Here is a 24,058-nt window from a genome sequence, read left to right as displayed (position 1 = left end):
ATTCATAGTACTGAAATATAAATTTTAAGAAGTTAAAAACAAAGTTGAAGAAATTTCGTGATTTTTTTCCTAATATAGGTACATGCTTTTGACAACTAATATCTAAATCTTATACATATTTTTGTGCTTCGATACTTATGGATGTTGTCATCCTTGTTAAAAAATAAATTGAAAATATTTCTCAGATATTCCTTTCCCTATCTTTGGATGAACTTCTGTATTTTATGTACATCAAATTCATTGAATTAGATTAGACATCCGAGTTTCTATTTCTTTGGTAGGTTACATGTTTTACATACATTGTAATTGTGGGGATCTCACTGTTTTTATAAGGGAACTCTAAATCAAGTATTTTTTAGTATTTATACTTTAAAACAGAGATTTAAGTGATACTTGTTTATTTTTGGTCATTAGCAGGTTATAAGCTATTTTAAAGGACAAAACAGTTTTAACAAATTCTAAGCAAAATGGACAATAGGTATATAGTATTAATAATTCTTTTCTTTATTAAACAAAAATTTGTAGAAGAGGAAAATTAATTAAGATTTATCATTTTTTTATTATTTAACAAAATAGAAAACTTCATTGAACTATGCATATTAAGTAGATCCATGTAGGCACTTTTAATAGCCAAATTTTTAAAAACAATTTAATTACATAACTTAATCAAGAAAATCATAATTCCATATAGCACCAAAATTAATTTCTTAGAAAATTATTTGAATTTGTTGATTAATTTCAATGTAATTCTAAGAGGCTGAGCTGTGTCTCAGAAATTATTCAATGGTTGTTAAATTAAAAAATGAAAGATAATTTGTAATTTGCGGTGAGGTAAACCAAAATTAATGACAACATAATTAAAACATATAAAAACATCTGATCACAAACAACAGATACCTATCCCTGTTTTTTTTCTTTGACTTTTCAGTTAAGATGGAATGTAACTAATTAGGTGTAGGTCTTCATTTCAGCAAAAAGTTGAGAAACGCAATGGTAGTTGGGAGCTTTAGCAAATATATTACATGGTTGGCATATTGGGCACTTTTTTCATCCCTGTTTTTTCTTTGACTTTTCTGTTAAGATGGAATGTAACTAATTAGGTGTAGGTCTTCATTTCAGCAAAAAGTTGAGAAACGTAATGGTTGTTGGGAGCTTTAGCAAATAGAGTTATTGTGTCAATATATTACAACTAGCGGCTACGCCCCTAGAGGCCTCTAGTGGCACTTTAAATGTTTTTATTATATATTTAAAATATGTTTTTTTTACGTTTGATGTTTATTTTTCGTTGAACTCTCTTTCTAAAATCGATAATTTTTTTTAAAAATATAATTTCTCTAGGGAGGGTGGTGGTACCCTCCCTCAAAATAGTTATAAACCTTCCTGGGACCTATGAGAAGCTACCCTGTTAAGGAGAATCCGATCGGTTCAGCGGTTAGCGAGATCCTTCGTTACAAACAAACAGACAAACACACAAACACACAAACAGACAGACAGACATCGTTCTACTTTGTATTATAGATTGCTGAAATCTGTTGTAATTCAAAATAAACGCCAAAATATCTATGGTAATTCCAAATGGCAATAAAACATCTTAACCCTTTACAGTCGGGCCCCTTGCCGCACCTTAATCGGTTCCTATTAGATCTAGAGGGCTATTTTTTTTGTGCAAGTCCCCTGTTTGATAATATTTCCGACCTTTTATAAGACTAAGTCAATTTTTGCTTGCTTCACCCTTTTATTTAACAACCTTTGTTTTTATGTCTTTTTTTACTTAAAAATTTCAAACAGCTGTAATTTTCTTATTTTTGAAGCTAGAAGAACAATTTTTTTCCAGAAAATGTTTATCTTTATGTAAATTTTACATTAGAAATATCAAAATATAAATTTCAGCGGCCGCAGCTGTACTTAGCAGCTGCCAGCCGCCGCAGTCGGAGGAAAACGACGGCGGATCTTTATAAAATTTTAATATTTATGTAGACATGTAAGAAAAGCTTAAGTTTAAAATTTGAAGTCTCTAAGTAAAAAATTGCGGCCACAGGAGCCTTTTAAAGATTTCTGGAGTCCTGGTGGATCAGGACCTGCAGGATCATACATGGAACCTGAAAGTGACTTGAACACCAGTATTTCATATAAGGATGTACTACTAGAGGATATTATAGTATTTTGGTATGATAAACTGCTTTGTTTTAGTCAAAAAAAATATTTTTGCTCTTTACCTTAATGACCCTGCCAGGTTTGCTGGCATCCTGTGCCCGCCAGGATGGAGATATTCAAAAAATTCCAACTCTCAATTATGTGTCATACCCATACTTAAAAAGTCACGCAGTTTGGGATCTTTATCTTTCACACACAGAAAATGAGATAGAAAAAACCGAAGGGGGGGGGGGGCGTTCAACGCCCCCCCCCCCCCCCGACCATTAAGGGTTAATGGAAAAGCTAGCAGCTTCACTTACTAATTGTTAAAAAAATATCAGTTTAGCGTAAATCAACTGTAAACTAGGATTAAGTTCCCTAGTAAAATAGAACAAACTCTGTCTAGTAATTAATCTTTCTTTAGAAAGCAGTGTTGTGGAGCCGGGAGCCATGGAGCCGCCATATTTTGCTGGAGCCGGAGACGTAATTTTGGTTAAAAAACTGCTCTGGCTCCGGACTAGATAAATAAAGAGATTTTTTATAAATTATAATTTGGTATCTCTGTTTTGTCATGTGCAAATGCCTTTTTAAGTTTTTCAAGTCCATTTTAATCAAAAAGTGAACTTTTAAAACCTTCAAAAGTCAAAAATAAAAAATATTTTTTTATGGGGAAAAAATATGTTGAGTTTTCTTGATTTTAGGTTGGATCCGTAGCTGGAGTCGGAGCTGGAGCTGGATCCCCATTCATCACAGACGGCTCCGCAGAGCCGCACCAAACTCAAACGGCTCCGCCACGCTGCTAGAAAGTGAAACCGAATAACATGAAACTATTATTGAGAAACAATGGTATCTGGTTATATAAATAATTTGATAGGTACTATAGCTAATGAATTTTTAATAAAAAATCAATATTAGATATACCTAATATGTTTTTAATACAATTCCAGGTGACATATTACTTTAAGGCATTCCTCAATAGTCACAGGAATCTTCAAACAAACAAAAATTCATTGGGAAAAATTGGACATTCATTTTGAATTATATTAAACCCGGAAATTATAAAATAAATTCATTACTAGATGTTGTGCATACGGTTTCCTATTTCAAATTCAATGTCATATAACTTCTTGAATCAAATAGAAAATTATAATACGAAGGAAGGTTTGTTTTGTATACATCTTTGTGAGATTGCATTAGCCAAATGGCTACAAATAATTGGAATGATTAGCTGGAAAACCATTAAATCAGTTTTTCTTTCCCTTATTCAGTTCGTTTTGAGCTAAAAGTGCATTAATTTACAAGTCAGCTGTTTAACTGATAGTAAGCAGCATAATGAACAAACCTAATTTCCTATTTTAACTTGATCTGACTTCTTTGCAAAATATACATACTTGATCAAAATTAATTTTATTTCTTTCAACTACTAACGTCATAATAGTTACAAAATGTATTACAAGTATCCTTTATTTAGTAGAGCAGATACTCTACAACTCAATGTAAATCCTTTAAACTTACTAATCATTCTTTAAACCAAACAAAAGTCTTATTGGAGAAAAATTATAAAATATGGTACATTATCACAAAAAAATATGTAATAGTAAGCAAGAAATATATTTTTCCATAGTGTAGCTATTTAGTTGTCCATTTTTCAAAACGTCCTTTTCGCATTGGCATTTTAAAAACAATAACATAACTGACATCCTTGCTTCAGTACTTATGATTATAACCGTTCTTGTTTACACAAAATCAAGGTGTAAAATATAAATTGATTTTGTAATTTGATTATATTTCCTCTTTATACATTTTGTAATAAAAATAACAGGAATAAAAGTAATAAAACGTATTTTGTACAATATTATCTATAATACAAAGTAGAATGATGTCTCTCTGTCCGTCCGTCCGTCTGTCCCTTAACATCTCGGTAACCACGGAACCGATTGGATTCTACTCTTCAGAGAATATACTTACTGGTCCCCCCCAATATTTTTTATAATTTTTTTTGCATACCTATGTTTTGCGAATTTTATTCGCGAAAATGGGTAACCCATTCGCAATTTTTTCTGCTGGATAAGTAATAGAAGAAATAATGATTTAGCCTACCAATTAAGATTCCAGACTCTGGTATTAAATCCAGATTCCGGATTCGGATTCCAAAACTGGACCAAAAATAGGGTGGATTCCGGATTGACAACCCTAATATATATATTCCTTTAGAAGTTTTAAAAAGCTTAACAGCTTGACAAAAATAGAACAAGACAATGGAAAATTCTAGCAGCAAAAAGATAATGTGGTCAGTTGCTACAAAATTTTGCCGTATACTTTATAAATGGTCCAAGGAAGGTTTTATGCTATTAGGTGGCAAGTTCGATCCCTCACACACTCGGAAAAAAGATTTTTTACAGCAGCATAGATTTTTTAAAAATTTTCTTTGTAAAAAATAAATTCATGGAGGGGGGGATGGGATTACCCACCACAACATCTTGTTTATCAAGATTTTTCTTAAGATTGAAGACTGAAGTGTTCGGATAAGATTACAGGATTTAATATTTCTGTTTTCTCAAAAATTAATTGCAAAATTATCCAAGGGTCAGGGATCATTTCAATTGGCCAACAAACTCATGATATCAAGCACACACTGATAATATTTCATAACAAGAACAATTATGTCAATATGTTACAAACGGTTATAATAAATAAATTGTATGTGTTTGGGGGGTCTTTTGCTCCACTAGTCCTTAGAAGGGAATTCCCAAAATGAAATCTATAATGATAACTTAGTACGGCTATGTTGAAAAACTTTACTTTAAAAAAAACAGGTTGATATCTTTAAAAATAAGCTCAAAACTTAAATTTTTAGTGTTTTTGGGTCTTTTGCTCCACTAGCCCCTAGAAGGAAAGACCCAAAATGAAATCTGTAATGATTACTTAGTTTGGTTAAGTTAAAAAAGTTGTCTGAAAAAAAATCATCTCAATATCTCTAAAATAAGCTCAGAACCTAAATTTTTTTGTGTTTGGGGAGGTCTTTTGCCTTACTAGCCCCTAGAGGGAAAGTCTCAAAATTCAATTTTCAAAGTTTTATGGGTAGATGCAGTCATATAAGAGAGCTCACAAAAAGAATTAGGTTGATAACTATAAAAACAAGCCCACACGTCCAGGGCAAAATTTGGTACTGAATTTCATTTCCTGTAAGTGTACAAACTCCCCCCGGGCCCCCCCCCCCTTATCAAGATATTCCATAAATTGTGCAATATTTTTCGAAAGTCATTCAATAGGCATAAAGAAGCAAAGTTATCACAAACGCCAAAGATATGGTAATGGTCCCGCTAATGTGGAGATAGGTTTCGTGACGGATTTGCCCTGAAAATAGCCAAAAAATAACTAAACGGCTGAGCCGCCAACCGTTAGCCGTTTCTTTTCCAACTTTTTGTTCAATTCAGGGAAAATAGACCTATCAACGAAATTCGGATTCTAAGTGCCATTTAATCATAGATTACAAGATAGTTGGTTGCATTAACCCCCCCCCCCCCTTATTATTGATTTATTTAATTTACGCAGGAATTAGACAATGAAGGATAAAGTAATCAATCTTCAAATTATGATAAACAATATTAATTATCCATTATGTCAAAAACCAATACACCCATTAAAGTGTTCAAGCTATCGAATAGTAGAACAAGCTTATTAATAACTCAAAGCCAATAGTACTATCCCTTCCAATTAGACGCTTGCTTAATTACTAGAATAGCAAAATCAAATACAGGTTAACAAATCTGGAAATCTACTTTATATGGATTTTATTTCCACACCATTTGGAAGAACAGTTTTATAAGAGAAAATAAAGCAAAAAGATTATACCTAAGATTGATTATTAAACTTTTTACATCAGGAACTAATCTAATAGAACTTTCTTTTTCTTTTACATAAAATCCTGTAGCTTCGCCAGTAGTCTCAAGGAGTTTTGTACTAGGATAGGATTAACACGAATTTATGATTTAGACAAAGAGAGACTATTTTTTGGGGAAAAGGGTGACTTTTATCTGAAGCAATTTCTATTAGGAAGGACTTTAAAAAAAGCTTAATATCCAACACCTACACAATTGACTATTTCCGATATCTTACTGAACATAGTCTTTTTTAAACATACTAACCTAAGGAAAAGATCGTATTTGTTATGTAGTTAGTCACTATGATAAGCACACTTATACCTTATATCACTTTTATTATTCTTATTTCTTTAATCCAAAACCCACAAGAAACATGTTATATAACAACAACGCAGTTTCTACAGACAAATTTAATATAATATAACAGTACAGCAGTATGCTGACAAAACTTGATGATTTACTGTTCAATCACAATCAAAAGATTTACGTTAGATTATTTTAAGTTGAAGAAATTCTAATGCGTTTGTTAGTCCAGACTTTTCTTGAATGCCCGTTTAAACTTGCTTGACAACGTTTCCCCCCGCAAAACAGCAAACATAATTGTATATCAAAATTGTTATGAATAGTCGAAAAGAGTAGACCAGCGTCCCACTCTTCTTATTTTCAACATTAAGAAGAACCCTAAATTCTAAATGCTTTTATATCTATTACTTCACCTAACCTTATCCAAAATATACAACAATAGTTATATCTCCTAAAGTTTGTAGTCCCATTTGGGTTGGGGTAAAATTGTCATAAAAATAGATAAAAACTACTCTTCAGTAGTTTTATGAAAATACTTCAGTTTTTACGCAATTTGATGTAAACGTTATCCATTTATTTTTGGTATCTATTTGTACTTTCATATAGATTTTTCTAATATTTACATTTTTTTCCATTTATAGTCTTTAACTTTGTATAGTTTTGGAGCGACAATAACCACCCCCCCCCCCCCTTTCCATCAAAATTGATAAAATATGTATATGGCAATTGTACTTTTACCTATCTAGCAAACTTTTCTTGAAGCATAAGTTTTAATATTTCTAGCTAAAATTATTTTTGTTGTTCCAAATAAACAACAAACAACAAGTTCAAGTTAAGATTCGTGTCTCTTTAAATATGTTCTATTATGAAATAATAAGAAAATACCTATAGAAAATAAAGAGGCAAAATCAAAATATGACTTTATATGCACAAGTACATTAAGTTGCGTTTTTTAAAAAGATTGTTACCCGTTAAGTAACATCTTCATTATATAAAAAAACAAGGATGACAACATCCATAAGTAGCGAAGCACAAAAAATCGTGGATGGAAATACGTAAAAGTAGATTTAAAGTGTATTTATCCCAAAAAAGTTTGAAAATTGGACCAAAAACACCAAATATATGGGGAAATATGTAAAACATTTAAAAATAGCCAAAAACCTGATAAAAGGCAGTCTGACAGCCATGGTTGTTTTCTTTTAATAACGGGAAATTTAATTTTGATATCTATAACTGAAAAAATTTTGAAAATCGGACCATAAACACTGAAGATATGGAGAATAATGTGATAAATACAAAAATAGCCTAAAACCTGCAAAAAGGCAGTCTGGCCGTCATGGATGTTTTCTTTCCACGACGGGAAATTTAATTCTCATATCTATAACTGAAAAAATTTTGAAAATTGGACCATAAACACTGAAGATATGGTGGAAATGTGAAAAATACAAAAATAGCCTAAAACCTGCAAAATGGCAGTGTAGCCGTCATAGTTGTTTTCTGTAAACGACAGGAAATTTAATTTTGATATCAATAACTGAAAAATTTTGAAAATCGGACCATAAACACTGAAGATATAGAGAAAAATGTGAAACATACAAAAATAGCCTAAAACCTGCCAAAAAGGGGTCTGACCGCCCTTGATGTTTTATAGTTAATTGTGTTCCTTAATAATGGGAATGTTGTCAAAAAATTTCAGCTGTCTATCTTTAATAGGAGACGAGAAAATCACGTTTCCCCTATTCTGTCTTACACGGACAGACGGACGGACAGACGGACGGACAGACGGACGGACGGACGGACATTTCGAATTATAGAGTAGCTTCGCTACTAAAAATAAAAGATGCTTTATTCAAGTAAAACTTCAGACCCCCTGGGTTTTTTTAAACTTAAAATATACCCTTTCATTGACCCACCTAAATTGCGAGAGCATCTTTAGTAGAGAAGCTACTCTATAATTAATTTTGTTCACCAGTCTTTCCTTCCACCTTTCCGTCAGTCAGTCCGTAACGCTGTGGGGAAATATAATTCTCTTGTCTGTTGTTTAGGACAGACATAAGAAGTTCTCTCTACCAATGATCATTCGTATATAATTTACTGGATCTGTCTGTCAGTCTGTCGGCTATGCTTCAAAAGACGTAAATACCTAACAATTTTCATACAGTTTTTTTTGTGATTTTCTATATTGTCTCCTTTCTATGACAATAAAACAACTATAACTGACTTTGTCCGTTTGACCATCGATGATTTTATTGTGCTTTGCTTGATATGGATGTTTTAATCCTCTATTTTTTTAGTAGCGAAGCTACTCTATAATTCGAAATGTCCGTCCGTCCGTCCGTCTGTCCGTCTGAGACAGAATAGGGGAAACGTGATTTTCTCGGCTCCTATTAAAGATTGACAGCTGAAATTTATTGACAACATTCCCATTAATAAGGAGCACAATTAACTATAAAACATCAAGGGCGGTCGGACTGCTTTTTAGCAGGTTTTAGGCTATTTTTGTAATTTTCACATTTTTCTCCATATCTTCAGTGTTTATGGTCCGATTTTCAAAATTTTTTCAGTTATTGATATCAAAATTAAATTTCCTGTCGTTTACAGAAAACAACCATGACGGCCACACTGCCATTTTGAAGGTTTTAGGCTATTTTTGTATTTTTCACATTTTTCTCCATATCTTCAGCGTTTATGGTCCGATTTTCAAAATTTTTTCAGTTATTGATATCAAAATTAAATTTCCTGTCGTTTACAGAAAACAACCATGAGGCCACACTACCATTTTGCAGGTTTTAGGCTATTTTTGTTTTTTTACATTTTCACCATATCTTCAGTGTTTATGGTCCAATTTTCAAAAATTTTCTGTTATAGATATAAGAATTAAATTTCCCGTCGTTTAAAAAAAACAACTATAACGGCCAGACTGCCTTTTTGCAGGTTTTAGGCTATTTTTGTATTTTTCACATTATTCTCCATATCTTAAGTGTTTATGGTCCGATTTTCAAATTTTTTTCAGTTATAGATATCAAAATTAAATTTCCCGTCGTTTAAAGAAAACAACCATGGCGGTCAGACTACCTTTTATCAGGTTTTTGGCTATTTTTATATGTTTTACATATTTCCCTATATATTTGGTGTTTTTGGTCCAATTTTCAAACTTTTTTTTGGATATCAGTATCAAAATAATTTTTCCCATTGTTATGAGAATCTTTTATGTAATCTACTTTGACCTTCGTCATCATTAAAAATAAAACAAGGTTTCGTGTTTATTTTCTCCAATAAATCTATTCTTGATTTTAATAAATACACTTAAAATCTACTTTTACGTATTTCCATCCATGATTTTTTTGTGCTTTGCTACTTATGGATGTTGTCATCCTTGTTTGATAATAAACATGAAAATTTGAATTCTATATTATTTTTAATTCATCTTATCAAGTCTCTGCTTACTCAATGATTTATAAGAATATTTTTTAACATTACATAACTCTACAAAAATGGAAATTATAATTGAGTAGCTTTGCTACGGAACAAATATGATGTATCAGAAAAACAAGATGGCACATAAGAGGGTTAAGGGGTTATTAGTTTATCACTCCGCCACATCCCCTCTCATCAAAAATAATCATAAAGTAACCCCCCCCCCCCCCCACCCCCTTGAGATTTTGTACTCCCCCCCCCCCCCGCCCCCCTCCAAGTAAAGAGATAAGAAGTCATTACAGACAAATATTCCAATGTAAGGAAATATTACTTGATTAAATGCTCATGACTTAAATAAAGTCTTTAAAAGTTTACTTTACTAATTCACTGTCCCAATTCTCTTGTACTTCTTTAAGCTGCAAAACAAAATTTCCAAAGAAACTTTTATAATATATTTCTCTTTGAACTAACGAAAGTATTGGCTAATATATGCAGTTTCGATTTTTCTGCATTTTAAGTTGATATATTTCAAGGAATGAAGAATGATGAATATAAATTAGGAACAATTTTTGAGTACTTTTTCGGCGATTAACATCTAGGTAAGTTTTATGTAGATAGTTGTTACAAAAAAAGTTTGGTTATATCTAGGAACAATGTAAAAATGTATCACATTTGCTTTGTCGTTAAACTATACTGCCATCCTTGTTGTTATATTGTAAATTCTTTATTGGTCTGAAATAAAGAAAAAGAATTTGACAAAAATAGTTTCTTTTTTGTGTTTTATAAAGTACAAAATTACAAATAAAAAGAGATTAGAGTTGTAATCTAACTTTTGGTATGTGTGTACTTTACCTATCAATCACTGATATTAGGTTAAGTAACACTCATGAGACAACCAACTCTTTGATTGCACAACCTTTGTCTGAAAGTCTTAAATGTGCATGGTAATGAGTACTGTCTTGGGCGAAGAATAAACAAGAATTTAGGTAATTAATTACTGACCAGTGACCAACCTAAAAAGTCCCTCTGCAGGGTTGCTTGTAAGGGTAAACAATTTTTGAAAAAAATAACATGGTTTTAAATGATTCCAAATTGCCTAATTCGGCGAGAAATGCAATATTTTTTTTTTGCGGCGGCGGCGGAAAGTGGCGTTGAACGGCGGGAGCGGCGGTCCCGCCGCCGTTTTTTTTTGAAAGATACCAAAAGTTTGGGTAATTAGTGACATAACCAAAAAGATTTCACTCAATTATCTTTAAAACTAAGGGAGTAGCGCCCAAAATAAAATTGCAGGTATGTCGTGTGCAGAGTCACCACATTTTAACCCCCCCCCCCCTCTTTTCCAGTCGGTCCGTCCATCATGCAAAAAAAAGACTATATTTTTCATGAAAGATGTATGATATTCTATCGTTCTAATATTTTCTTCTTTTATTTCTCATTTCTCTTTTTTTTTCTTCACTTTTTTCGTTTATCTATCTAGGATTTTGTGATTCGCTACTTATGAATGTTTTCATCCTTATTTTATCTAAAAAGTTATATAATCTAGGGTAAAGCGGGGCGAACTCTGTGCTTTTTTCGGTTTTTTGAACCTGCAAATCGTAAAAATTATTTTTTTAAATGGGACCAAGACCAGAAGAAAGATCTCGGATCAGGTCCTAAAAGGACGTAAACCTAGGACTTTGGGAAGTTTGTCAAAATTGATCTCAAAAACGGCACAGACTTCGCCCCGCCTCGAGGCATCCCCTAAAGGTAAAAGTTGCTAAATGTAATAAAGAGTATGCACAAATTTTTTTATTAAGATAGGTCAATTTTTTCTACCAAAAAAATAATTTTTCCGAAGTACGCGAAATTTGACTTTTTTTCCGAAATTTTTTTTGATAAAAAACATAAAAATACTATTAGAAATAAATAAATTTTTCATGACTTTTAAGGCCTGATCCTTAAAATTCAGGCAATTTTAAATAGATTTGGCCAAAAAAAAATTAGTTCTATTAGCAAAATTTCCTGAAAAATTCAAGTTGAAAAAAAAAGAGAAGTTTGGCAAAATCTGTGGTCGATTTTCCAGCTTCAAAAAACCTATGACATATTGATTTAATTACAGCATGCCCTAAAGGTTAAAGTTGCTAAATGTAATAAAGAGCATTCACAAAAAAAATTTATGAAGATCGGACAATTTTTCTACAAAAAAAATTTTTTCAAAGTACGAGAAATTTGACTTTTTTCTCTCGAAAATTTCACTTTTTTATATAAAATTGAAAAAGTTAGTATAAAAAGTGAAAAAAAACAGAGTTCGCCCCGCCTCATAAAAAGTCGATTTGAGAAAAAACTATACAAGTTTTTTTAAAGTTTTAAACGGAAATGGATAGCCTATTAGATTCTTAATAAGTCCCCTGAAGACGTCTAAGCTCTAGCTATTACCAGTTTTTGTCCAACTTACCGTTTTTCTGACCAAAGCCAAAAATCGAAAAAAAAAAAATTTTTCGTCCGACTTTGAGACCCAATAAGTACCTTTAAAATTCATCTCACAAAAATTTTTTGTAGGCAATTTAATAAGGAACAAATTTGATTTTATGTTTTTTTCTGTCAGTCGATTAGAACATAGAGAAAAATGTCATTTAATGAAGGTGTGTCAAAAAATAAAGACTTCGCCCCCATACAGAGATCGCCCTGCTTTACCCTACCCTAAAACTACATCGAAAAAATTTATACATACTTAAACAATGATGACAACATCCATAAGAAGCGAAACAAAAAAATTATGGATGGACAAAATAGAGCAGTGTCATAAAATTAAATATTGATTAAAATTAATCACGAAACCCTTTAAAATTTATAATGTGAATGAAAATATAGGAATCGATCTAGCACCTCAACCAATAAGCAAATCTTAATGAAACTTTGGTGGAAAATATAAAACCTTAACCTTTTTAATCCTTGAATTTATTTAAGCCGTCTAACTTGAATAGGAGTCAAGAAAATCATGACAACTTAAAAAAAAATCGAGCTAGCACCCCCAACCCATAAGCAAATCATTATGAAACTTAATAGAAGTATGAAGAATAAAAACTTATTTAATCCCTGAAAATTTCAGGAGCCAACAAAATCACATTTTCCCCAAAACGTTTCAGACAGACGGTTCAAATTATAGTGTAGCTTCGCTGTTAAAAAAGAAAGTTACAAAATAAGGTTATTAAGAGATCTTTAAATTATCCATATAGGTTTCAAATTTCAACATAAATACCCATTACTTAAATTAAATCTTACCTTAATTTATTTATCATAGCCAATTGAAGAATTAGAAATATACATTATTTTAATCTAAAATATATAAATGAATGAATAGTTAATTCTCGTATCGTATTATAAACGGCTTTCCGCGGATATAGAGTGTACAATTATAAGATTAAAACTAGTTTTTTTAGCCACGAGGTGCCGGAGGCACCGGCTAAAAAAACTGGTTTTAATCTTATGATTGTACATTTCTATATTCAGGGCGACCACTCCAAAACCAAAAAAATATAGTTTATTTATAGTATATTTTTTTCCCCCCATATAGTATATATAGTATATTTTTTTTTACTCATATAGTATGATATAGTATCGGACTTTGAATTATTTAGTAAATCATCTATAATACAAAGTAGCTTGATGTCTGTCCATCCGTCTGAAGCTTAAGATCTTGGTAACTACTGAACTGATTGGATTCTACTCTTCAGGGTATATACCTATCGGTACTGTGGTGGTTTTAAGCTATTTTCTTGGGGGGTGGGACACCCCAAACCCCCCCAAAAATTAACATTTCCCCCCAAAAAAAATTCTTTGTATTTTTTTCTAATTTTAATGTTTTTTAAGTTTTTATATAATTTTATATATGTTTAAAATTTTTTATATCTTTTTATATTTTGTTATACTTTTTTATATCTTTAAATTTTTTTCTTCTTTTTAAATTTCTTTTCTTCTTTTAAACTTTGTTTTTTCAAATTCAAAAAGATTGTGAAACCTTCCTTCTCCTGTAGGGGCCAAGCCCCGAAAGGCTAATGGGAAAGAAATTTTTAAAAACATTAAAAAAGAGAAAAAATTTGAAGGGTTTAGAAAATATAAATTAATATAAATAAATATAAACAGTTATAACAAGTTATAAAGAGTTATAAAATGTTATAAAGAGTTATAAAGTTATAAATACAGAAAATATCTATAAAATTGTAAAAAAAAAAATTTTTAATTCTCCCCTGAACCTTTAGGGAAAAGGCCCCTAGAGGCTAGGGGCGAAGCCGCTAGTAGTATATACTTCATCAATAATACCCCAAAGCAATGTTGTAATCAAAGCAATCTCACATATAATTAAGTTAAATCTATGAAAAACAACTGATATTTAAATCATAATTACAAACAATAATATATTTTAAGGGATTTTCTAGGGTGAATGGACAGAAAAGGGGACACTGCTGCTCCCCTTAGTTTTCCTGGGCTGATGGACTCAAACTGGTTCTGGTCTCGGGCTGTCAGCCTCGCCCATAAGAGGTATTTTACAGGTAAGGGATTTTCTCCATCTCTTTCTTACTGTGACAGTGGCGTGCCAAGCACTTTGTCTTGAGGGGGGAGGGGGCAGTTTGAACATATTGCCCCCCCCCCCCCGCCCCTTGGAGGCACTTAGCTTTAGGGGGAGGGGGGCATTTTGATCATATATACCAATTTTAAATAAGGGCGTTTTAAGGGGGGTGGGATTACTTGATCCCTTTCCATTCCCCCATCTCTTCATCATATTTATATGATCAGGGGCGTCCAAACTTTTTCATTTGGGGAGGGGGGGGGGGGGTAATTTGGTTTTGGAGGGGATAAAATGGCGCGCGAAGCGCGCCGCAAATTTTTTAACCCACCTTATTGGTCATAATTGGCAATTTCGTAATATGGTAAGATTAATGGAAGCTTCATCATATCACAGTAGCTTTTGATAGGTTAGGTTAGGTAAGATAAAGGTTAATGATTGCCCTGCAGGGGCTAGAAATAGTAGAAAACCTACTATGAAAATAAGACAAAACACTCCTTAAGAGGTGTTGTCACAAAATCCGTTTTTTGTTATAAAAATATAATATTATATAGTATTATAGTATATATAGTAAATTTTGGTCAAATAAAGGTAATAATATATAGTATATATAGTAAATTTTTGTCATATAGTATGATATAGTATCTAAATTCATCCTATATAGTATAAATAGTATATATAGTATGCAGTGGTCGCCCTGTATATTCGTAGAAAACTGGATATAATACGATGCTAGACATAGTTTTTTCGTATGGACGAGAACCGGTTCCTATCCACCGGATTCGAATGAATACGAGAAAGTTATTTACAAACTTAGGTATAATTTTAGACAATTCGAATTTTAAAAAATACAAATTTTCGCCTTATTAATATCATACAAGTGTGTAATAAAAAAAATGTTACACAGGTAATTGAAAGTAGCCAAAAAAATTCGCTCTTTGTCCCTGTCCAAAATTCCCCTAGCTATATATATTACCTATGCGCACATATTCTTACATTATTTTGTCTGTCTCTTTTGTCATGAATGATAAGAGAGTCATTTTCATATTTTATTGCTTTGCTACTTATGGATGATGTCATCCTTGTATTTATTTGTGGACATGGATGCATATTCAGCTATTTGTTATGTTTGCAATATATGAATTAAAAATGTGGAGTAATAAATTCTAACTGGATTCTGCGGCTATAAAACCATAGGTGTTAAAAAACAAGGATGACAACATCCATAAGTAGCGAAGCTCAAAAATGATGAAGAGATATCAGGAAAAAAATTAGTATAGAGCAGTGTCATACAATAAACTTATAAATCTAGGAATCGATCTAGCACCGCAATTTATTCATAGACATATCTTAATGAATCTTGAACAAGGATGACAACATCCATAAAATCGAAGCACTGAAACAGTAAGACAAACGGACATTTACACTTGTATGGTGTCAGAACTGAATAATAAGAATATAAATGTATAAGAGTCAAAGCAAATTGTAAGTAAATTTGTTGAAAAACTGCTTGATACAGAATAATGTTTATGGACATACTTACATTTTTAGGACTTGATTATAGAGTTGCTTCGCTTATAATATTGTACTGTGGTGTCCCAGGAATCAGTATACCAAAAATCAGATCAATCGGATAATTAGATCACATAAACATTTGTTGATAAAAAAGTAAAAAAATCAACATGTTTAAAATAGATGTACTTACATTCTGATAATGATTTTAGAGTCGTACCTAACTACTACAGGAATCACCATGCAAAGTTTATAATCCATAGGACAATTCTAACATGCCTAGATTAACGAAAAAGCTATCGTTACGGACCAGAGATGGCATAAAAAAAAACCACGTGAATTAAATCAAGTGGTTCAAACCAAAATAACCAAGCTTAAAAAAAAAAACAAGGTGGGATGGTTTAAATGTTTTTTTTTTTAATATTTATACAAACGCCTATCTTTCCAGTTATATCTTTTCATGACGTAAAAAATACGGTAAATAACTGTCAGTCAGGGTTGTCAAATCGGGCGGGCGGTTTTGGGCTGCCATTTTTCGGGTCCTTTTGGGGGTGAGAAAAAGGGGGAGGGGGTGAAAAAAGAGGGGGGGCAGGTCTAAAATTTGGATATTTAAAAAAAAAAAAAAAATGGTTTTTATCAAAAAAAAAAAAAAAAAAAACCTGGTTTAAACAAAAAAAAAACTGGTTTGTTCTTTTTCAAAAAAAAACCTGGTCTTTTTCCATCTCTGTTACGGACAGACGTACGGACTTGCGGACGGACCTCGACCCTAATTATAAAAAAGCTTCGCTTTTAAAAATGAAGAATATGAGCATATTTAATTCCTGATAATTTCAGCTGTCAATCCTGAATAGGATATCACGAAAACCTAAAAATCTAGGAGTTGAGTTAGCACCAGAATTTATAGATAACTCTTAATAAACCTTGGTGTAAATAGAAAAAGAGTTGAGAAAATCACGAAAACGTAAAAAATCTAGGAATCGATCTGGCACCCCAAAGGGGAGGGGGGGGCGTAATGACATTTATTCGTAATCCGTGAGCAAAATGGTCTATATATTTAGCTAGACCCTTCAAACTTGGTATATAAGCCTAGTCCTATAGGTATTACATCTAAATGGCAAAAAAATCCAAATTTTTTTATTTTAAGGTTAGGTTAGGTAAGAAAAACCCTGCGGAAATGGGGTTTTTAGGCTTTTTTTTGGTCTATTTTGATGTGGAAACTTACCTTAAATTGTTTTTTCTTAGGGTTTTAACTTAAATACACTGTATCTATTCATATGGACATTATTTAAGATGATTCAGCAAGTCGGGGACCGACCCCAGGGGGCTAGGTGGGTGGTCCGCAGGGGTTAAGTGCCTTTTTCCCAATACATATGTTGTGATACATCTAATTATAGGTTTTTTAGGTCAAGGAACTCAAATTTAGAGCTAAAATAAGCATTAGACTAATCTGAAGCTAGCCCCAGCAGGCTAGGTTGGTGGCCCGCAGGGGTTAAGTGCATTTTTTTCTAATATATATCTTGTTATATATCAAAATATAGGTTTTTTAGGTCAAGAAACTCAAATTCTGAGCGAAAATTAGCATTAGACTAACCTGAAGCTAACCCCCCCGGGCTAGGTGGGTTTTCTGCAGGACTTAAGAGCATTTACCTAACCTAACCTAGAAACTTACTTATAATTTTACTTGGTTTTTTTTAATAAGCTTTGTCTGTTAATGATGACTTTATTTAAGATAATCCAACAAGTCGGGAACCGACCCCAGCGGGCTAGGTTGGTGGCCCGCAGGGGTTAAGTGCATTTTTTCCAATATATATCTTGTAATATATCAAAATATAGGTTTTTTAGGTCAAGAAACTCAAATTCTGAGCGAAAATTAGCAATAGACTAACCTGAAGCTAACCCCTCCGGGCTAGGTTGGTTTTCTGCAGGGCTTAAAGGCATTTACCTAACCTAACCTAGAAACGTACCTAAATTTTTACAGGTTTTTTTCTTGTATAAACTGGGTCAATTAATGAGGACTTTATTTAAAATGATCCAGAAAGTCGGGGACCGACTTATCTGAAGCTAGCCCCAGCGGGCTAGGTGGCTGGCCTGCAGGGGTTTAGTGCATTATTTTCCAAAATACATCTTGTGATAAATCAAAATATAGGTTTTTAAGGTCAAGAACTCAAATTCAGAGCTAAAATAAGCATTAAAATAATCTTAAGCTAACCCCAGCGGGCTAGTTGGGTTGCCCACAGGGCTTAAGTGCATTTTACCTAACCTAACCTAGAAACTTACATTTAATATTATTTTTTTAGGTTTTGTTTCTCAAATAAACTGTCGATTCATGAGGATCTTATTTCAGATGATCCAGCAAGTCGAAGACCGACCCCAGCGGGCTAGTTGGGTGGCCCGCAGGGGTTAAATGCATTTTTCAGAAAAAGTATGTGTTATCATACATCAAATTATAGGTTTTTTAGGTCAAGAAACTCAAATTTACAGTTAATAAAAGTATCAGACTAATCTGAAGCTAGCACCAGCGGGCTAGGTGGGATGCCTGCAAGTCTTAAGTGCATTTTACCTAACCTAACCTGGAATAAACTGTGTCTATTTATTATTTAAGATGATCAAGCAAGTCAGCGACCGACCCCAGCAGGCTAGGTGGGTGGCCCGCCAGGGTTAAGTGCATTTTCAAAAAGTATGTGCTGTCATACATAAAATTATAGGTTTTTTAGGTCCAGAAATTAAAATTTAGAGCTAATAATAGAATCAGACTAATCTGAAGCTAGCCCCTGCGGGCTAGGTGGGTTGCCTGCAAGGCTTAAATGCATTTTACCAAACCTAACCTAGAATTTTACTTTTTTGGAGGTTATTTAATTGAATAAACTGTTTATGAGAACATTATTTAAGAGGATCCAGCAAGTTGGGGACTGACCCAGGCGGGCTAGGTTTTACATAGATACACAGTGTTCAGTCCTAAAGCCATCATTTAAAAGATTCTTTATACAGGAGGCTGACTCAAGGAGGTCCCCAACTTGCTGGATCATCTAAAATAATGTCCTCATTCATAGACACAGTTCATTCAAGGAAAAAACCAGAAAATAAGTAAGTTTCTAGGTTAGGTTAGGTAAAATGCACTTAAGCCCTGCAGAAGATCTACCTAGCCCACAGGGGTTAGCTTCAGGTAAGTCTTATGCTAATTTTAGCTCTGAATTTGAGTTTCTTGACCTTAAAAACCTATATTTTGATATATAACAAGATGTATATTGGAAAATAATAGGGTTGGGCCGGATATCCGGCCGGATATCCGTCCATTTTCAATATCCGGCCGGATACCGGATATTGAAACTATCCGGCCGGATATCCGGCTCTATAATTTTTTATACTTTACACCAAAAATCTCTGCTTTTTAAAATCTTAAATGGCTATAATTATCTTATTATTGAAGCTAGAAGAACATTTTTTCTGAATAAGTTTAACTTTATGTAAATTTATATAAGATTTCTGAAGAAATTTTTTTTTTACTACTTTAATATCTGGTAATTTGGCCGGTTATCCGGCCGGATATCCGGTATTTTGGCCGGATAACCGGATATTATCCGGATATCCGGCCGGTTACCGGATATCCGGCATTTGAAATAAGCCGGATATCCGGTATCCGGTATCCGAACAAAAAAGTATCCGGCCCAACCCTAGAAAATAATGCACTTAACCCCTACAGCCCACCGCCCTAGCCCGCTGGGGCTAGCTTCAGATTAGTCTTATGCTAATTCTAGCTCTGAATTTGAGTTAACTGACCTAATAAACTTATAATTAGATGTATCACAGCATATATATTGGGAAAAATGCACTTAAACCCTGCGGGCCACCAACCTAGCCCGCTGGGGTCGGTCCCCGACTTGCTGGATTATCTTAAATAAAGTCCTCATTAATAGACAAAGTTTATTCAAGAAAAAACATGTAAAAATATAAGTAAGTTTCTAGGTTAGGTAAGGTAAATGCTCTTAAGCCCTGCAGAAAACCAACCTAGCCCGGGGGGGTTAGCTTCAGGTTAGTCAAATGTTAATTTTCGCTCAGAATTTGAGTTTCTTGACCTAAAAACCCTATATTTTGATATATTACAAGATATATATTGGAAAAAATACACTTAACCCCTGCGGGCCACCAACCTAGCCCGCTGGGGTCGGTTCCCGACTTGTTGGATTATCTTAAATAAAGTCATCATTAATAGACAAAGTTTATTTTAAAAAAACCAAGTAAAAACCAAGGAAAAAAACAAAAAATAAGTAAGTTTCTAGGTTAGGTTAGGTAAAATGCACTTAAGCCCTGCAGAAGATCTACCTAGCCCACAGGGGTTAGCTTCAGGTAAGTCTTATGCTAATTTTAGCTCTGAATTTGAGTTTCTTTACCTTAAAAACCTATATTTTGATATATAACAAGATATATATTGGAAAAAATGAACATAACCCCTGCGGGCCACCAACCTAGCCCGATGGGGCTAGCTTCAGATTAGTCTAATGCTTATATTTGCTCTGAATTTGAGTTCCTTGACTTAAAAATCCTATAATTAGATGTATCACAACATATGTATTGGGAAAAATGCACTTTACCCCTGTGGGCCACCCACCTAGCCCCCTGGGGTCGGTCCCCGACTTGCTGAATCATCTTAAATAATGTCCATATGAATAGATACAGTGTATTTAAGTTAAAACCCTAAGAAAAAAACAATTTAAGGTAAGTTTCCACATCAAAATAGACTAAAAAAGCCTAAAAACCCCATTTCCGCAGGGTTTTTCTTACCTAACCTAACCTTAAAATAAAAAATTTTGGATTTTTTTGCCATTTAGATGTAATACCTATAGGACTAGGCTTATATACCAAGTTTGAAGGGTCTAGCTAAATTTTTAGACCATTTTGCTCACGGATTACGAATAAATGTCATTACGCCCCCCCCCCCCCCTTAATAACAGACAGGCGGACAAAACAATGCATATGTTAGATGGGCGTATATAATGGGATTCTTCTAGCTTGAATAGAAGCCGAAAAAATTACGTTTCCCCCATAACGTTACGGACTGACAGACTGACTGACGGACAGACAAAATGAATTATAGATTAGCTTCGCTACTAATAAGACAATATAACTATTTACTTCCTAAATGATACATCAACAAAAATATACCATACGTTCTGTTGAAAATTATTTACTGTGTAACTTTTACCTATATATATGATAACTAATTTCAAACCAAGCAACTTATCAAGTTTTATAAAAGTACTCAAATTTACTAAGCTAACGAATGAATAATATATAATTTAAGTCCAATGTCTTCTTTCTCCCTGATAAAACAATGCATTGAGTTGAATTGAAAGAAATGAGTTGGATTATATATGACAGTTTTAGTTAAAATTTTTAAAAATATATAGGTAGTTTATTTATTTATTCAAATAAGAGTTAAATAATTTCATGATTTTTTAATGATGTCTGTCCGTCACAAAGCAAGATCTCGCTAACAACTGAACCGATTAGTTTGTACTTTTCAGGGAAATTAAATGCCAACACTCCTGTTCATATAGACCATGAAGTGCAGGTTTTAGGTTTATTATTATAGGACAACACCTCCTAAAATTTGCCCCTCTCCCCAGTCTCAATATTCAGATGTATATTCTTTTAATTTATTTGATATTAATCAAAGCCTCTTGTTAAGTTTCTTTTAATGCTGGCGGTTTCCCCACACCGTGCCCGGCAAAATTAAATACTAATTTTTAGATTCACAAACAAACGAGATGAATATAACAATAAAGATTTCTGTATAAAAAAATATATATTTATAATCATTATTATATTTAAGAGCTAAACTTTTAATTCTATTCTAGAATATTTAAGTAATTCGATTATATTAAATTAAAATTAATATCAATAATTTGTCTACATGTAAGTTCCTGGCTTCGCTTTGAGATTGGGACCCAGCTCCGCCAGGAACAGATTATCCTGCTTCAACGCAATCATCCCTTCAGAGCAGGACACTGCTAATCAAAACTTAATTTCTAACTTATTCTACATCGATAAATAAACTATTTGCCTATTAGGTAGCACCGATCAAAACTCTGAAGCATAGCAAAGCGCTGCACTGCGTGTTGGCGATTGTGTTAGCCGTGTGTAGTTGTGTCGTTAGTAAGATTTAGTAAAGATTTACATTTCTAAAAAATTGTTTTATCTGAAATTATTAGTGAAATATATCTAAATTCGTGAGATGAATGTTTATTATTTTAACAGTTTTAATGTAACAATTTATAATGTATTACATTTACAAATTAATTCCATCGTTTTTACATGTTTCTCGAAATTTGAAGATCTCCTGATGGTTACGTTTTAATATCTCAATAACGTAAGACCGATTCATTCCCACCGTTGGTACATGAATGTGTATGTCCCACATTATCTTTGTGATGATATCCATCTTTTGCCTCCAGTGCTGGAATTGTAGTTGTCCCATATCATCCTCATTGTCATAGTGTTTGAAGAACTTAGTCTCCATCGCCGCCATGGTGCGTCTTTGTACTCTCCATATTTCCAAGTATAACGGCAACCTGGTTTCATCCAGCTCTAAAATATATTGAATGTTAATTCAGTTTAATATTTCATAATTTTTAGAAATGTTAGTCTCTTATCTCAAAAAGGTAAATATTACTTTTATTACAAATAATAAATTTTTGATCTTTATATTGATGTTCTCATTTTATCAACAACTTATTTATTCGTAAGACCTTTATTTTATGTCAGTATTAAGTCTGTCCGTATATTTTATGTAATTATATCTTACCCATGTTTTCGTCTAAGTTTTCCTCATCCAAAGATATATTCTGCAACATTTCAACACATTGTTCCGAAACCATTTTTAGTCTGAAATGGATATAGGCCATTTAATATGTTGATATTATAAGTTTTACACATATTTTTTACAGTTTAAAAGAATATCACAATATTTTAATTAGTTTCCAGTTGAGCCAAATCCACCATTTCCTCTTAGTGTGATCCCCAACTCTTGTGTGACTTCCAGATCAGGTATCGCTATACGCTCGAATACAATTTGGCATATCCTCATATTTTTATTTATTATAAAAGGATCATTCCCATTATTTATGACCAAAATTCCTATATTTCCTCTGAAGTCGGGGTCAATTATTCCCTGGAAGACATCTATAGCATTAAGATATGCGAATCCTGACCTCGGAGCTATCCTCCCATACATCCCTGGCGGAATCTCCATCATTAAGTCAGTCCATACCATTTCCCTACATCCGGGTTGGATTGTTACATCTCTGGCTGAGAACACGTCATATCCCGCCGCCATGGAGGATCCCCTCTTCGGACATTTCGCATTTGGTGATAACATTTTAATCTTAACGATTTCAGTCATTTTTTATTCTGAAAGTAGAATAAAATGTGTTTTATTTGAAATTTCTCTTCGTGCTTTAATAAATATAGCATGAATATTATTTTCCTTGCTTTAAAATATTAACTTTTTATTTTTGTGAGTTTGGTGTTGTTAAGATATTAAAAGACTTTATTATCATGCTTTATTTATTAAATTGCACTGGAAATTCCAAATAAAGTTTTACAATTAATATTCATATATATTATATAAAATCTCGTATAAAATCCATTTATAAAATATGTATAAAATAATTTTAAAATATTTGCTTAAGTTTGTAAGACTGTATTAAATTTCAAATTGAGCGTCAGAAATCTTAGGAATATTACGGGCTAGATTAAGCCTATACTGATCTGTCCCCCTCAAGTAGTATAGGGGTGTCTGGAGGCCACGCCATCTGCCATGGATCATGGTGGCCTCCAGGGAGTTACCGCTTTCAATGTAAGCGGTAACTCCCCCCGCCTTGAAGGAGTTCTCAGTATAGGCTTTTCTAATGCCATACTTTGCTAGAATCTCCTTCATGCCATTCATGGCGGCTCCATAGCTTAAAGACTTATGATACTTGGGTTTTATTAGACCGTTACAATTATAAACCATAAAATTCAAATATTTCATTCTACTGCCTTGAGGACCAAAATTAAAGTGAAATTGTTGTGCATACAATCTATATAAGGTTACAGGACAAAACTTTCCCCCTACCAGAGGCAAATAGGACTTTGTGCCTTGATAGAACTGGTCCTGTTTTGTACGGACAAAATTAATTCGGATATGATCTCCTCTGTCTTCAATATCGGCTTCTGTGAGAAGACTGTAATCGGAATATCTAATAAAAAATATCTTATTATTTTCCCC

General features: G+C 32.9%; 2 protein-coding genes and 1 pseudogene across 21 annotated transcripts in view; all 3 read right to left on the bottom strand.

Annotated features, from left to right (window-relative positions):
- LOC145318880 (folylpolyglutamate synthase, mitochondrial-like) overlaps positions 1-13,060 on the bottom strand; it is a 43,521-nt gene extending 30,461 nt beyond the window's left edge. For 18 of the 20 annotated variants that reach the window (XR_013879570.1, XR_013879569.1, XR_013879571.1 and 15 more), the window contains exon 1: positions 12,999-13,060. The gene's annotated coding sequence lies outside the window, so the exon portion shown is untranslated. Of the gene's footprint in view, positions 1-6,338; positions 6,465-6,504; positions 6,554-12,998 lie in introns of those variants that run through there. The other 2 variants (XM_080160547.1, XM_080160546.1) reach the window with 2 other exon arrangements.
- Positions 13,061-21,713: 8,653 nt separating this feature from the next.
- LOC145318879 (uncharacterized) lies at positions 21,714-23,260 on the bottom strand. Its single transcript, XM_080160543.1, has 2 exons — positions 22,595-23,260; positions 21,714-22,377 (listed from the first exon to the last, which is right to left on the bottom strand). Exons 1-2 carry the CDS (start codon positions 22,692-22,694, stop codon positions 22,079-22,081), a joined length of 399 nt encoding a protein of 132 aa, XP_080016669.1. The 5' UTR covers positions 22,695-23,260; the 3' UTR covers positions 21,714-22,078.
- Positions 22,763-23,167, bottom strand: LOC145319954 (deoxyuridine 5'-triphosphate nucleotidohydrolase pseudogene; annotated as a pseudogene).
- Positions 23,261-24,058: the final 798 nt, after the last annotated feature.

The sequence above is a fragment of the Acartia tonsa genome, chromosome 5 (genome assembly GCF_053477335.1).
Source record: "Acartia tonsa isolate MP-2025a chromosome 5, ASM5347733v1, whole genome shotgun sequence".
Classification (NCBI taxonomy): Eukaryota; Metazoa; Arthropoda; class Copepoda; order Calanoida; family Acartiidae; genus Acartia; species Acartia tonsa.
The sequence above is the reverse complement of the archived record's forward strand: the minus strand, read 5'-3'. Positions and strand labels throughout refer to the sequence as shown.

What these genes read in the sequence shown, in the direction of transcription:
- LOC145318879 (XM_080160543.1), bottom strand. Translation starts at nt 22,694, where the DNA reads ATGGCCTATATCCATTTCAGACTAAAAATGGTTTCGGAACAATGTGTT. An exon ending in AAACTTAGACGAAAACATGG is followed by an intron (nt 22,378 to 22,594) that starts GTAAGATATAAT and finishes AATATATTTTAG; the next exon opens with AGCTGGATGAAACCAGGTTG.